Here is a 13,616-nt window from a genome sequence, read left to right as displayed (position 1 = left end):
AGCAATTAAAGCTTGAATGCAAAACTGAAGTGTTGATGCAGAAAGAATGAAGGATCCCACAGATAGCTCAACTGATTTATTTTGTTTTATAGATGTTATTAAATAATACTTTAGGGTTTATGTGATGTTTACAGCTGGATTATTTTACTGTCAATATGCAGGTAAAAATAAGTTAAACATCTTTCTTCTCGCCTGTTCAGAAGTAATTTCATGTCCACATAAATTCACTGAGTATCATTCCGCCTTCACCATCTTCTGAACACTGGTGAAGGAGATAAGGGTGCATTTGAGATGGTGAATTAAAGTTGAATTAAATTTCTCCAAAGTCAAGGATCATTTGAAGGACTTAGTTCTTTCTTTTTTAATGATACTTCTGTGTGTCCTGGATGTTGTCAAAACATCCATAATCATTTGTGTACATCTGAGGTGTCACAGACAGAAGACAGATTAGTGCCAGGACAACATGCATTTAAATCTAGCAAAGTAATATTCCATGGATTCCAATAAGAATATTAATGCTCTATAAACTCTTACTTAGCAGTAAATACGGACAGATTTTGAAGGATTCTGTGCTGTCCCCTTAAGTGTATTATTCATCTAAGAGGAGATTAGACCTTAGAGCCATATAATTTTATTATTGTCTATGTATTCATTTGTGAAAGTTGAAGGAAACTTTTCAAATTTTTCAACACAAACTAGTCCTCCACAAAACTTAACAATGCCCCTAGAGCCGACACAATGTATTGATTGAATTCTGATTGGCTGGAAAGTTAACTAGAGCAGGAAATACTGCCACCATTAGCACAAAAGTATTGCCTCTGACTGTCATTTATATCATAATGTGAACTTTCTCTACAAAACCTAATGAACCCTTTCTGTGTCAGAGCAAAATCCAACAAGAAGAAATACAAAACCTACAGTTCATATTTTGACATCTGCCCCCATGTGGCAATTAAAAGCTATTACAGGTAGTTCTGTGTTTGTGAAAGCTGTTTAAAAGTACTATATAGAGGTGTGTTCATTTGCTTTGAGATTCAAAGTGTACGAGCTCCCTTCTTTTTAGCAATTCACTACAGAGAAACATAAACCAATATGTCTTGTAATCAAAGACAACATATCAGGTCAGGATGTGGGTCTGTAGGTAAGGTTGGAGCAGAACATGAATAAATAAAACATTTCTGTGGTTGAGTCCAGAGGGGATGGCATTGCAGGTTATCCAAGAATAGACCAGGCTGTGGGGTCTGAGGAGTTTAAGGCTGGTAGACTTTATTTACAGATTTAAGTGGAAACAAGACTTTAGATTAACTTGGAACAACCGGTGCTACCTTTAATTAACTTAGTTTCACGTTCTCTGCTTGTATCTATTTGGGTTGACCATATCTTGGATCAGATGGCACACTTCAAACCAGACATTCCCAACACACAGAGCTAATATAAAATTATAGACTAGACTATAATGGTTTCTATCCTGTTGCTCAACTATAATGACGTGTACATAGATGTATCCATCTGGACAGACCTTATGTAGCAACAGTGTAGCAGAGCCATGAAGCTGAATGATGTTAACATGCTCATTTGTTAAAAAAGAAAATGTTTCTTATCTATATTATGACATTAATTGTGATGTCTTATTTGTTTTCTTGTCTGAGCATGCCAGCTAAAGCTAACCAATCCAGTCCTGACAGCCCTAACAGACAACATAACCACATAACTAGTTCTGGTATAAATCTTTGCCCTGCCTACTAACTGAGGAACTTAAGCTTCATAAGTGAAAGCTTTCCAAATGTTTTCCCTGTGATTGACTCACTCATTGATGGATGGAAGGTCAATTCTAATATTTGAGAGCATAATGCATTTGAAATTCCCATTTCTAGTCTATCACCTTCATGTCATTTCCATTTCATCTAATAAATAAACATGGCTATTCACACATAAGAGAAAAAGCCTTTTATTTTCTCTTATATCCATGTTTATTGCCACAATGGGACAGCTGACACTATGTCTCCATTGTGGAGATTAGATTCTGCCTTGTGATGAACGTAACTTTAAATGTTTAGGATGAAACCACCAGACTTGGGGTGTAATTTGCAACTACAAAACAAGCACATTTGCTGAAATCAAGAAAAAAGTTAAAGTCATAATTTTGAACCCCAACTCTGGCTTGCATGCAGAGATGGTCTTCCAGGCGATCTCTCTTGGTGTGTGGGTGTATTTGGCATGAGTGAATCCATACTCATGAATGCAGCTTGCATCCACCTGTCTGCTGCCATCTCAGCTTTAAACCTCAGCTCCAGCAGCTTGCTGCTTTAAGTCCCCTTTCGTCTCAAACGCTGTCTTCTGTCCTTCCTCTTTGCTTGCCTACGCTGGTGCCCACAAGGTCGTAATATTTTATAAGGTATGTATGGCTACATAATCTCCAAGCGAGCTGCCCACCTTCTTCGTCATGTGGAATGTATTTGTTATTTCCACTCAGACTGTTTGTTGCTCTCTGACTGGAAAAATGTTTAGTGCAGTGGACCTCCACCGCTGCTTTCAGCCCCCCCGCTACATGGTGGATAGCACCGTAGAAGATCTGCACAATGCAAAGCCATACAATGTCTGACACCGTTGCAACCCAGAGACTGAGTTGCAATGCCAAACTGGTGTCAAACGCTGACTGGATGGAAAGCCAAGCTCATTAGCATTCATTAATCAACTCCCTTACTGCACTGCAAGCCCCTGAAAGCCAGAACAAAATGGAAACGTTCCACCAGGAGCTTGACATTTTGAGTATGCTGGCAAATAGTCCGTATAGAGATTCATCTCAGTAAGGCTCATTGGTGTCATTTTATACGGCACAAAGTAGCTGACAGTTCACATCACTGTCAGACACCATTTATAAAGTTTTTTTGTAAGCTATGATTAATAACTTTAATAATGTTTAATGAATTATTCTCTATTACAGGTCTGACCAGTCAGCTAATTTTTAAAGTCATGAAAACTTGATGTTAGGGTTGGGTGGTGTGACCAAAATTACAGATCACTGTATTTTTTAAAATTCAAAAGTTTCACTGTATTAGACAATGGTATGCTTTTCTAATAATGTGCAACAATTAAAATTTTTAATCATGATTTTCTGAGATCAGTCGGGATTAATTGCATTTTTACGCAAACAAATTCAAAAGTGGTGTTTTGCACGTTTTTATTTTAATAGTACTGCTATATCTAGACAAATCAAATTTTATTTATAAAGCAGTTTTCATACAAGAGCAGCACAAAGTGTTTTACACAATAAAAACCAATGTTTGCATATAAAAAAAAACCTATTTAAACATACACTTATCCTACTGCCCCATCATATCTTGAATGAATCTTAATAGAAAAATAGACATCGGGCTTTAGTGAGGAAACAATATCTTGGGGATCTGTTCCTACATGGAACTACCCCACCCATGACCACAGAGACCACCACCACAGGAACCATTCAGGGTCCACACCTCAGCCATATGGCTGCAGTGCAGGAACCCCCCTCCCACCCAGACAAGGGCGATTCCTGCAGTAACCCGGCATAGTACGTTGGGAGCTAGTTTTTATCAAGCATTTTTTTCGGCGAGGACATAGCAGAGATTTGGCAGAGCTGGAGGCAGAAATGACCACACGTACCGGCTCATGTCAGCATGCCTCACCCGATGCATGATGACGACCTATCCAAACCAGTAAGAAAAACCATTTTAACAATTAATTAATGCGATAAAGCAATAATAAAGTGTTAACATACCCCAAGCCTAGCTACTGATTGAGATATATAAAACAATTTGTCTTGATATTTGTCTTCAAATTCATCTTTCTTAATCTAACAAGGTCTTTGGCTGTATGGATTCTGGTGGTGTTGGTTATCTTGATCCACCGCTTTCATTTTTATTTATTTTTTTTCAGTAGCTCTAACAAATGCATCCAAAAGTAAAATCTGACTCAAGGGATCCACCACACTCCACCAAAGCACCTTTAGAGATGCAAAGTATTGTTTCTGGGGTAATACTCTTCAGTCTACTGCGGGTGTACCCTTAACAGTGCATTTTGTATTTCACAAAGACCAGTCAGCCCTCAGAGGTACAATACAGGTCTTTATAAGGTACAAACTGCTCTGCGCAGTCCTGCTTGTTTTAGATGCTTCCCTGCTCCAACACACCTGATTCAAATGAAAATGATCCAACAGCTTCTTGTCAAGTTCTGCGCAATGATGCATTATTTGAGTCAGATGTGTTGAAAACATGTAAAAACTCCTGAATATTGACCCTTGAGGACCAAAATTAATGATCCTTGCTGTAAATCCTGGCATTTAAAATAGAAATAGAATGATATTTCTTATTATTCTGACTTGTTTGGACCTTTAAATGTAATCTAAAAAAGATGCCCCCCCTCAAACAGTTTCCTAACTCATACTAACTATGACCTTGGTGATCCCAAAGACTTTCTATTCCTCTGGATGAATTGTCTATACTTCACTGGTGTGATCTACAGCATGTATGTACACTAGGAAGGCTAGTTCCAAATATAACTAGTCACATGAGAGACCAAGTCACCCTTCACCTTTTTTTCTGATTTCACACCACTGTAGAAGAATAACAGTTTTGAGTTTCAAACTCTTCTTTTCTTTTCCTTCTTGCCATTTGGCAGGTGAAGTAGCAACAGCCCACTCCATTCCCTCAGGATCAATAAAGATTTTTTCCCTTTCTTTTTCTTATCTTTATTTTTGAAGCACAGAAATGACATGCAGTAAAGTTGAGTGCTTTGGGTATCAAACCAGCTACTCTCCACGCATTTTAAGCCTAGAGAAGTAAGTTCAGCATAGACTCTGTGTATTTCTGTCTTTGAGTTGTACCAGAAAGCTTCAGAAAAAAAATATTTTTGGGACCTGGTTAGTTTGTAAAGTTTGAATTGACAGGTTTTTTAAACCCCAGCTTTCAGATATTGTATGTCTGAACCAAATAGAGACAGATTCCAACTAGACTACGCCACTCAGGCTTTGGTTTTAAATAAACCATGTTGATTCACTGTTTCTAGGCTACCAAGATGGTTTCTAGGTTAGCCTAGATGGGATGCAGATGACAGAAAAGCAGGAGAAGCCTGATCTGAATTTAAGCAAGTGTCCTTATTGCTCATTTTTATTTCTGTGCCACTTTGCTTCTCCAACTGAAAGCAGTGTTTCCCATTTAGATTAATACAAATCATTTCTCATTATGTGTCCATTTGTATTCAGCCCACAAGTTTCACTTTTTAGGCATCCGCTTCAACCAAAGACGGCTTTTTACTCCTAATCCATCATTCCATGTGAGCTATTTGCAAATGTATTATAGAGTTAATCCATCCATCCGTCCGTCCGTCCATCCGTCCATCCATCCGTCCGTCCATCCATCCATCCATCCATCCGTCCATCCGTCCATCCTTCCATCCATCCATCCTTCCTTCCATCCGTCCATCCGTCCATCCATCCATCCATCCATCCATCCATCCTTCCTGCTTAAGCACCACTCAGTTATATAATCTATCATAAGTGCAATAAAACACTCGTCATCCAGTGGTTCTGCGGACTAATTTTATGTCCCGATCAATGTGAAAATCAAACCTACGCCCTCGGGTCCCCTGTGCCACGATCAGGATGAGAACCACACTGCTCCTCCATTAGAGTTAATCTAATTTTTATAATTTCTTAAACCTTTTATATAATCAGAGATATGTTGTGAAGCAAAGCAGCTGATTGGAAATAAAAAGTCTGACTGAATTTCCATTTCTGAGATGAAGCCCTTCGCTAATGTGATGCCTTAATATGGCTGAATTATAGGTTTAATTTAATATGAGGACTTAGAGATTTTCCTCCATCACAAAATGTTCTCATAAGGCATATGTGCATAAACAATATATAATTGTTAGGAGTGGGACTTTAACACGATAATTATAAAAAATTAATGCGTTAAAAAAAAGTATGCATTTAATCATAGTTTACGTTTCAAACAATGTAGAACGTTAGTCAGTGCACAATTTCCTGGTACTCCGCTTGTATTGATGTGCACATTAAAGCTCTGCTAACACAGTGATGCCAAATTTAGCGACTTTGCCGCTATATTTAGCAAGTTTTCAGACCCCTCCATCAACTTCATTTAAAAAAAAGTGACAAATCTAGGGACTTTTTCTGGTGTTACTGGAGACTTTTTGAAGACTGACGTGTAAGCATGTATAATTTATTCTTCTCATTGAGCAGTGGGTATTGCAGTAGGCCCCGACCCCATCCCGCAGCAAGCAGCAACACCACACTGCATTCAGAGCTCCATGACTCATCTTAAAATGTAGTTTCCACTGGCTAATCTCACCCTGCTTACTGTCAGATGTTAATGCTAGTTAATGAAAAGTGTGAATGAAATTTTAAAAGATTAGTGTACTGTAACATGTTGTAGACTCCCAATCAGAGAACAGCTGGAGCTGTCAGTTAAAGTACTTACAATGAAGCTGTAACTTTAGTCAATTTTGGCCACAATTTTTTCAATTTCTGTTTCTATTGTTCTGAATTAAAATGCAATTGTTCCACCACACCCCAAAGCTGCTATATGTGATTGAGATCTGGTGACTGTGGAGGACATTGGAGTCCAGTGAGCTCATTGTCATGTTCTAGAAAGCAGCTGGAGATGATCTGAGCTTTGTGACATGGAGCATTATCCTGCTGGATGTAGCATCAGAAGATGCTACACTGTGGTCATAAAGGGATGGACATGGTCAGCAACAATACTCAGGTAGGCTGTACTGGTTAAACCAGGCTGTGATGGTACTAAGGGGCCCAAAGTGGGCCAAGAAAATATTCCCCCACCATTACACCACCAGCCTGAACCATTGATCCAAAGCAAGATGGAGTGAGAATTGTAGCCTCAGTTTCCTGTTCTTAGCTGACGGGAGGCATTGGGTGTGGTCTTCTGCTGTTGTAGTCCATCTGCTTCAAGGTTCAGAGATGCTGTTCCGTATACTTTGGTCGGAACCAGTGGTAATTTGTGTTCCTCTTGCCTTTTTTATCATCTCCAACCAGTCTGCCCATTTTCCTCCTACCTCTGACATCACTAAGACATTTTGCTCAAACCAACAACCATGTTACATTCACAGTCATTTAAATCCTCCTCTTCCTCATTCTGATGTTTGAACTTCAGCAAGTCTTCTTCACCATGTCTACATGACTACATGTATTAATGTGATTGGCTGATTAGATACTTAATTGGACCTGATGAAATTATCAGGAAGTGTACATTCAAAGAACCTCTACTGGTCATGAGAGTAACTGCATGTAAAGAACAAATATGGCTGTAAAGTATATAAAATAAATATAGTAAATAAAGAATATAAAATCAATATGGCTGCTTACTTGCTACTCTTATAACTGGAATTTCCCCCATCTGGGACTCATAAATAACTATCCATCTAAAACATTCTAACATCAACAGCAAAGATATTTAAAGGCTTGGTCATTCTGTTGTACTTGTGTTTGGCCAGACTTCAGGGGTGCAGGTGATGCTGGCGCAATGCCAACACTGCAGTGTTTATCTCAGTTTCAGCACCTCTATGCATCCATTTTCTTTCCTTTTATCATTCTGTATAGCACACATTTAGTACACATTTATTCTTTTAGTTCTTATTTTTCAATGATCACAATTGACCATTTGTACCCACATCAATCATTTTTATTTATTCTTTTTGCTAATTCATGGTCATCGAATGAGTTATTCTTAGGTATAACAACTAATTTTAAATACATTTCAATCTTTTAAAGAGATTAAAAATAAACTGACATACATGTTACCAGCACATTAGCAGACACCAGACTGTTTTTAGAGATTTTGACTGAGTTTGGGAGAATTCTTTAGAGGCGAATTGAGCCACAGATTGGTTTGTTACTTGATGTCCATGTTGCTTCAGATCTGGCTTTTTGCCAGTAAAACTCTATCTGTCAACAGCTATTCTTGAAATGAGCCAGTTGCACATTCTCTTAAAAAACACGTCATTTATGTGTTTTTTTCCACAGTGGATCATCCCCACTAATGCGAAATAGCTGCTGACGCTGCAGCTTTGCAATTATAGATTGATACATGCAAAAACACAGTGAATACAAGGATGCAGCACGGCATGGTTAGATGAGTCTTCACATTATCCTAAAACTGCTGCTGGAGTCAGTCGTAGGAATTCAGTCTCCACAGCATTAATGATACTTTATTGTAGGAACCACTTTTTGTTCTTGGCTCATTGCAGTACCAGTATTTCTTTATCTTTTCATATTCTATTTCAGCAGTTATTAAATACTAAAGAAAAAAACTCATCTGTGTTGCTCATAATTGCAGTATTACACGTAGTGCTGAGTCCAGACACACTGAATCCCAGCTGCTAGCAGCTAGCTACTCGCTTTGCAATGCTAGCCCCAGGCTAAATTCTTCTTTTTACAGCTTGAACCAACTTCTCATTTCATCATTCCTTACAGCACGAACAAAAATAGCTGTACAGCCCCATCGAGTCAGGGTTGCTTCCTGAAGTCTGTATTTAAAAGCAGAAATTTTCCAAACATATAAAACTAACTGACAGTTTCTTTTGCTAATGAAATTTGATGTAGCACATCAACAGCCTCTAACAGACATGCCAGCCCACTAGATGCTTCATTTATTTTAACAAAGGGGGTCCTTAACAAGGTTATTTTGCACATAAACAGCACAAATAATGCTAAACTGGGATTTAAAGTGTACCTGGTGTGATAATTTCCACTCATTCAATTCTTAATCTTTGAAACCTCTAAAGTAACTTTCCAATCCATCATAAAAACAAACTGTTGCAATTAAAAAGGTCACAGTGGATAAGATGCACTCTAACTGGAGTGCAGTGCCTGGAGAATTCCCCGGATAAGGAAAACAGGAAACTATGATGTGCTAGTAGCCAGGTTACTGAGAGAATGTCTTGCAAGCAAGAGTTTAATTGTGCCAAACAAATCCTGTTCTTTCTGCATAAACATGCATGCAGTTTAGTTTTGGGTGACAAGTCATTTTTTTAATTCCTCCTAGCTAGGACCTCCTGGGCTAGTGTCTTGCTCTTTTTTGATGTTTCCCTTGTGAAGAGGCTTGTATAGAACTTAACAAGCTGTTGGAGAACCATTTCATTTGAACCAGATGTGCTGCAGCAGGGAAACATTGAAAACCTGCAGGACACTGCCCCAAGAGGCCCGGCATTGGTAATCCCTGCATTAGGAGATTAAGACCAGTCCTCATTTGCTTTATTATGTATAAATAAGCTCATCCTGCTTTTTCCTGTTAGACTTGACATTTAAACCATTTGTCTCCTCACCAGACTATTGTTAACTGTTTTGGACAAAATGTGCATTAGTAAATGTCGACAAACACTAAAATTTTTCATTTTATTTCTTCAAGAGAGATAATTTAATAGTCTTATGTCACCTATGTCAAACCTTTGTGTTACTTTTGCTCTGAATGATCCACTTCACAATACAAGACCTCCCAGAAAAAAGTTACATTAAACTATTTGTGGCAGCGTAAGCTTTGCCACCTCTGAGCAACAGCGTCATGCAACCCTGTGATAAATCAGCCCACCGTAAAACTTCATTCATCGTTAGAAGCTCTGCCACGTTGCTTAATGCAGTTTCCATGGTTACCGCTTCAAAAGCTCATGTCTGCTTGCATGTGTATGGGAATTTCTCCTCCGTCTTTTCCTTCTCGGTTGCAGCCAGACCTGCTCTGCAAAGGGTTCTGATTTGTTTGAAAATGAGTTTGTGTCAGTGTGTTTTTCATTGACATCAGACAGCCTGCCAGTGTTAAAGTGGACGAGCTGAAATGAGAGATACAGCTGGACTCATTTCCATTTTGACACAATGGTAACATAATCTTAACCTAGCTAATACAGAAGACCCTGAAAGATGAGAAACAGTCTGATATGTTATCGTAAAAAAAAAAAAAAAAAAAAAAAAAAAAAACACAGCCCAAAAGAGAATCAGCAAATTGGCTACACAGAGGCTAAAATGCTAAATTAAACAATATATTCAGCCTTGGTCTGATAAAGCTAAGCAGTTTGGCTTCTTCCAAGTCTGAAACATCACATTGTATCTACAGTCTGTTTATCTTTGACCAGTTAGTAATCACAGCACTCAGAAAGCCATCAAACATAACACATTTGCATTACCACTTTCTTTGGAAATGCTAAAAGTTTGGAATAAAACAACTGATCCACTTATTGAGTTTCTATTTAGGCATTTAATCATTTATTGTTTGGTTAGCTGTGGATGCAATGTTGTCTTTTAGTTGAAGTGTGAACTAGGGTTGCCTCTAATTCTTCACAGATAGCAATGATGACAAATGCCCTGTACATTTGTGTGAACAATAGCTTCATATACAGTAATGCACTATTGTGTAAGAGCAATTCTCACCTCTAATTTTAAGCCTCCATGTGAATCCCTGTTGCTATATGATTTATCCTACTGGCTAATATATTTAATTCCAAGAAGTAACTTGTTAAATTGTGGAATTTAGTTGTGTCACTGCTGTGGTGCAACGCTCTAACATGTTGATCAGTACAATACATTTAAGCTTCTATAGGGCAAAACAAATGACAACCACTGAACTTTGTGTTTTTGTGCAACATATTTGGTCAAAGTGACTCTAGTCACAGTTCAGTATTGATTTTTATTCATTCATGTTGATTACATTTTGAAGATAAAAACATCCTCTAATGAAAAACTACAATTTCCAGCATCTTGTACATGTTGCTGATTTTTTCCTTCACCCTAGCTTCTCTCTCTCTGCCTTTGCAGACCATGCAAGCGGCGCGATGCCCGACAGATGAGCTGTCACTGACTAATTGTGCCGTCGTGAGCGAGAAGGATCTGCAGTCAGGACAGTAAGTAGTCATTTTCGCTGTGTTTGTCAATACATGCACACAGACTGGCATCTCTGCAATCATTTATTCCTACTCCCATCTTTCCACCCACCTCATCACCCATCATTCATCCAGAAGCTCACAGTTAGGGATCCAGTGTTAGACTTTTATGGCTTTCTTTTTCATTTTCATGTTATATTGACACAATTAAAATTCAAGTTGCAAAAACCAATAAGCTACATTCTGTTTTCAGGGTGAATGTTTGATGCGTTTATCTTATTTTGCAACGATCACAAGTCATTTTAGTCAAATAAATCTTCTAAAAACTATAAAATTAGTTTCCTGATCAGATCTCCTATCACTCCCTGTGTATTTCTTGTGCATGGAAAAAACAACATTCACCATATAAAACTGTTCTAAGTAAATATTGAACTATGTTCACAGTACAGTACAGTCATTGTTTCTATTTGTTTGCAATGCTGAATCTGTAAATGTCGGGATGGACTTATCAGTCCCCTCTTTTATCACCATAGCAACAATGCCTTCATCATTTAACTGCACAGAGCAATGGTACTGGTGTTATTGTGCAGCTAGCAATGTTTTGCAGCCCTTGAACCCTGTTTTTCTCATTAGGTCCAATCTTCCAGGAGGAATAACAGCACTATTATATATGTGTCAATACTGTCTTTAAATGGCAAGCATTGTCTCTGAAAGAAGCTCTTTTTTAATTCTATTTACTCTTACATGAATTTATTTTCATTTAAACTTCAGTCCTCAAAGGAAAATAAAAAAAGAAAATTAAGATCCACTACAAACATAAAAAATATGACTTGTGGTTAGCAAGAATGTCTTCCTGTATCATGTTAATACTTATTACAGTTAAGTTGAAGAAGCCTCTGACTGAAGACACTTTTCTGATCATTATGTTGAAGAAAGAATGTGTTTTATTTTTACTTGATTTTTTCACATTTGTATAACATTCTTCTTTCCAATATCAGCTCAAAAAGTTAAATACCGTAGCAAGAGTTCATCAAACTCTGTCTACTCTAAAGTAGGCATCAAAGTGTGTACATTGAATTTCACATGTGATCTATAAAAATGACTGTTTTATACTACCAGAGATCTAAACATACTCATCATACAAATATAATCTTTTGGGAATGTTTTTGTCTAATTCAGATTTTTCACTTAGTTTTGAGCATGTAATAATCAGGGTATGTGGCCTATCTCTGCAGACATGTGACTGTGAAAACAACACCCAACCACAAGTTTGCGTTTACAGTCAAGACCCACCACACTGTAGCAGCTGGATCTATTGCTTTCAGCTTGCCGCAGGTACATATACAAACATATTCTCACTTACATTAATTATTTGTTGCCCAGATGTTCACTGTTTCTTTATTTCTCTCCATAGAGGAAATGGGCCGGCCTCTCCATTGGTCAGGAGGTTGAAGGTAACAACTCCTCTATTTACTTGATCCACACATCTGTCACTATGATTCACTTCCTGGGGCTTTCAGGTGGTTTACAATGATGGCTGAAAATGGCTGAAAATGTACTTGCTTATTTTTTACCTCATATTTGCATAGGTAACACACTCCAATGTTCATATGCTTATGTATTATATTTGTTACTAGAGGATTCCACCAAAGGGCACATTAGAGAACTCAGACTAGATAGAGTTCCTCAATTTGTAGGGTGAAAATAAAACAATTAGCATTGCAATAGTAGAGGAGGGTAGCATTTTATTAGTTATAGATCACGGAAGAAGAAAAGTGACAGCAGTGGTTTTGTAGATGGTATGTAAGGCCCCTATACCAATCATGATGGGTCTTGTCTTTCCATAGTTTTACTGCTGTTGACCTCATCACCTTATGTACAGTCAAACTCGGCCCTACACAACTTCTGAGGACATGCACAAACTTCAAACACAAGCAACATAAATACAGAAAATAAACAAACACAACAGCGATAATAAATACTTACACACATAAAAAAAAGCAGGTTTATTCTTGGCTTTAGTGTTTAGAGTGTTAGCAGCTATATTTATTTTAGTGGTCATTATACACTTCTGGACTGAATTTAAATTATTGTGCGAGATAATCCTGGTCTTCTCTGTCCACTCAGTGTCCAACTACAACTTTGACAAGTCCAAGCAGTGCATTGGTGCCATGACAATCGAAATTGACTTCCTGCAAAAGAAGAGCACCGACTCTTCTCCTTACGACTCAGACAAGATGGCTGCCGAGTTCATCCAGCAATTTAACAACCAGGCCTTCTCAGTCACCCAGCAGGTTTATACCTCCCTGCTCACAAAAAAATCCTGAAACATAAAAAGATATATAAAATTTACTTAGCCTTTATATGACTTGCTTCTGTCTTTCAGTTAGTGTTCAGTTTCTGCGACAAGCTGTTTGGCTTGGTCGTGAAGGACATTGAGGCGATGGATGCCAGCATCCTCAAAGGAGAACCAGCCTCTGGAAAGAAACAGCAAAAGGTACTGGACCCAACATCCAACCAGTGAAGTCAAGTGAAGTTAGGGTTTGGTTAAAGCAACTCAGAGTTGTCTGACTTGTCTGTTTGACAAAATGAGAATTTCTTCTGGCTGCTAATGAGAGTGCCTGTGATCCCTTTCGGGAGTCTGGCTATGATTTATCTCTGGCACCCATGGGATTTTGTTGATTGTTCTGGGCAGCAGAATTACCCTCAGTAATTAAACTCCAGAGAGTCAGTTT

At 38.1% G+C, this 13,616-nt stretch overlaps 1 protein-coding gene across 4 annotated transcripts in view; it reads left to right on the top strand.

Moving 5' to 3' along the window:
• LOC121631501 (vesicle-fusing ATPase) overlaps positions 1 to 13,616 on the top strand; it is a 52,815-nt gene that overhangs the window by 19,724 nt on the left and 19,475 nt on the right. For 3 of the 4 annotated variants that reach the window (XM_041972486.1, XM_041972495.1, XM_041972506.1), the window contains exons 2-7: positions 2,378 to 2,395; positions 10,817 to 10,902; positions 12,117 to 12,216; positions 12,296 to 12,335; positions 13,009 to 13,175; positions 13,268 to 13,378. In XM_041972486.1, coding sequence (XP_041828420.1) covers positions 2,378 to 2,395; positions 10,817 to 10,902; positions 12,117 to 12,216; positions 12,296 to 12,335; positions 13,009 to 13,175; positions 13,268 to 13,378 — 522 coding nt within the window. The remainder of the gene's footprint in view (positions 1 to 2,377; positions 2,396 to 10,816; positions 10,903 to 12,116; positions 12,217 to 12,295; positions 12,336 to 13,008; positions 13,176 to 13,267; positions 13,379 to 13,616) is intronic. The other variant, XM_041972501.1, reaches the window with a different exon arrangement.

Source organism: Melanotaenia boesemani, chromosome 2, assembly GCF_017639745.1.
Source record: "Melanotaenia boesemani isolate fMelBoe1 chromosome 2, fMelBoe1.pri, whole genome shotgun sequence".
NCBI classification, from domain to species: Eukaryota; Metazoa; Chordata; class Actinopteri; order Atheriniformes; family Melanotaeniidae; genus Melanotaenia; species Melanotaenia boesemani.
The sequence above is the reverse complement of the archived record's forward strand: the minus strand, read 5'-3'. Positions and strand labels throughout refer to the sequence as shown.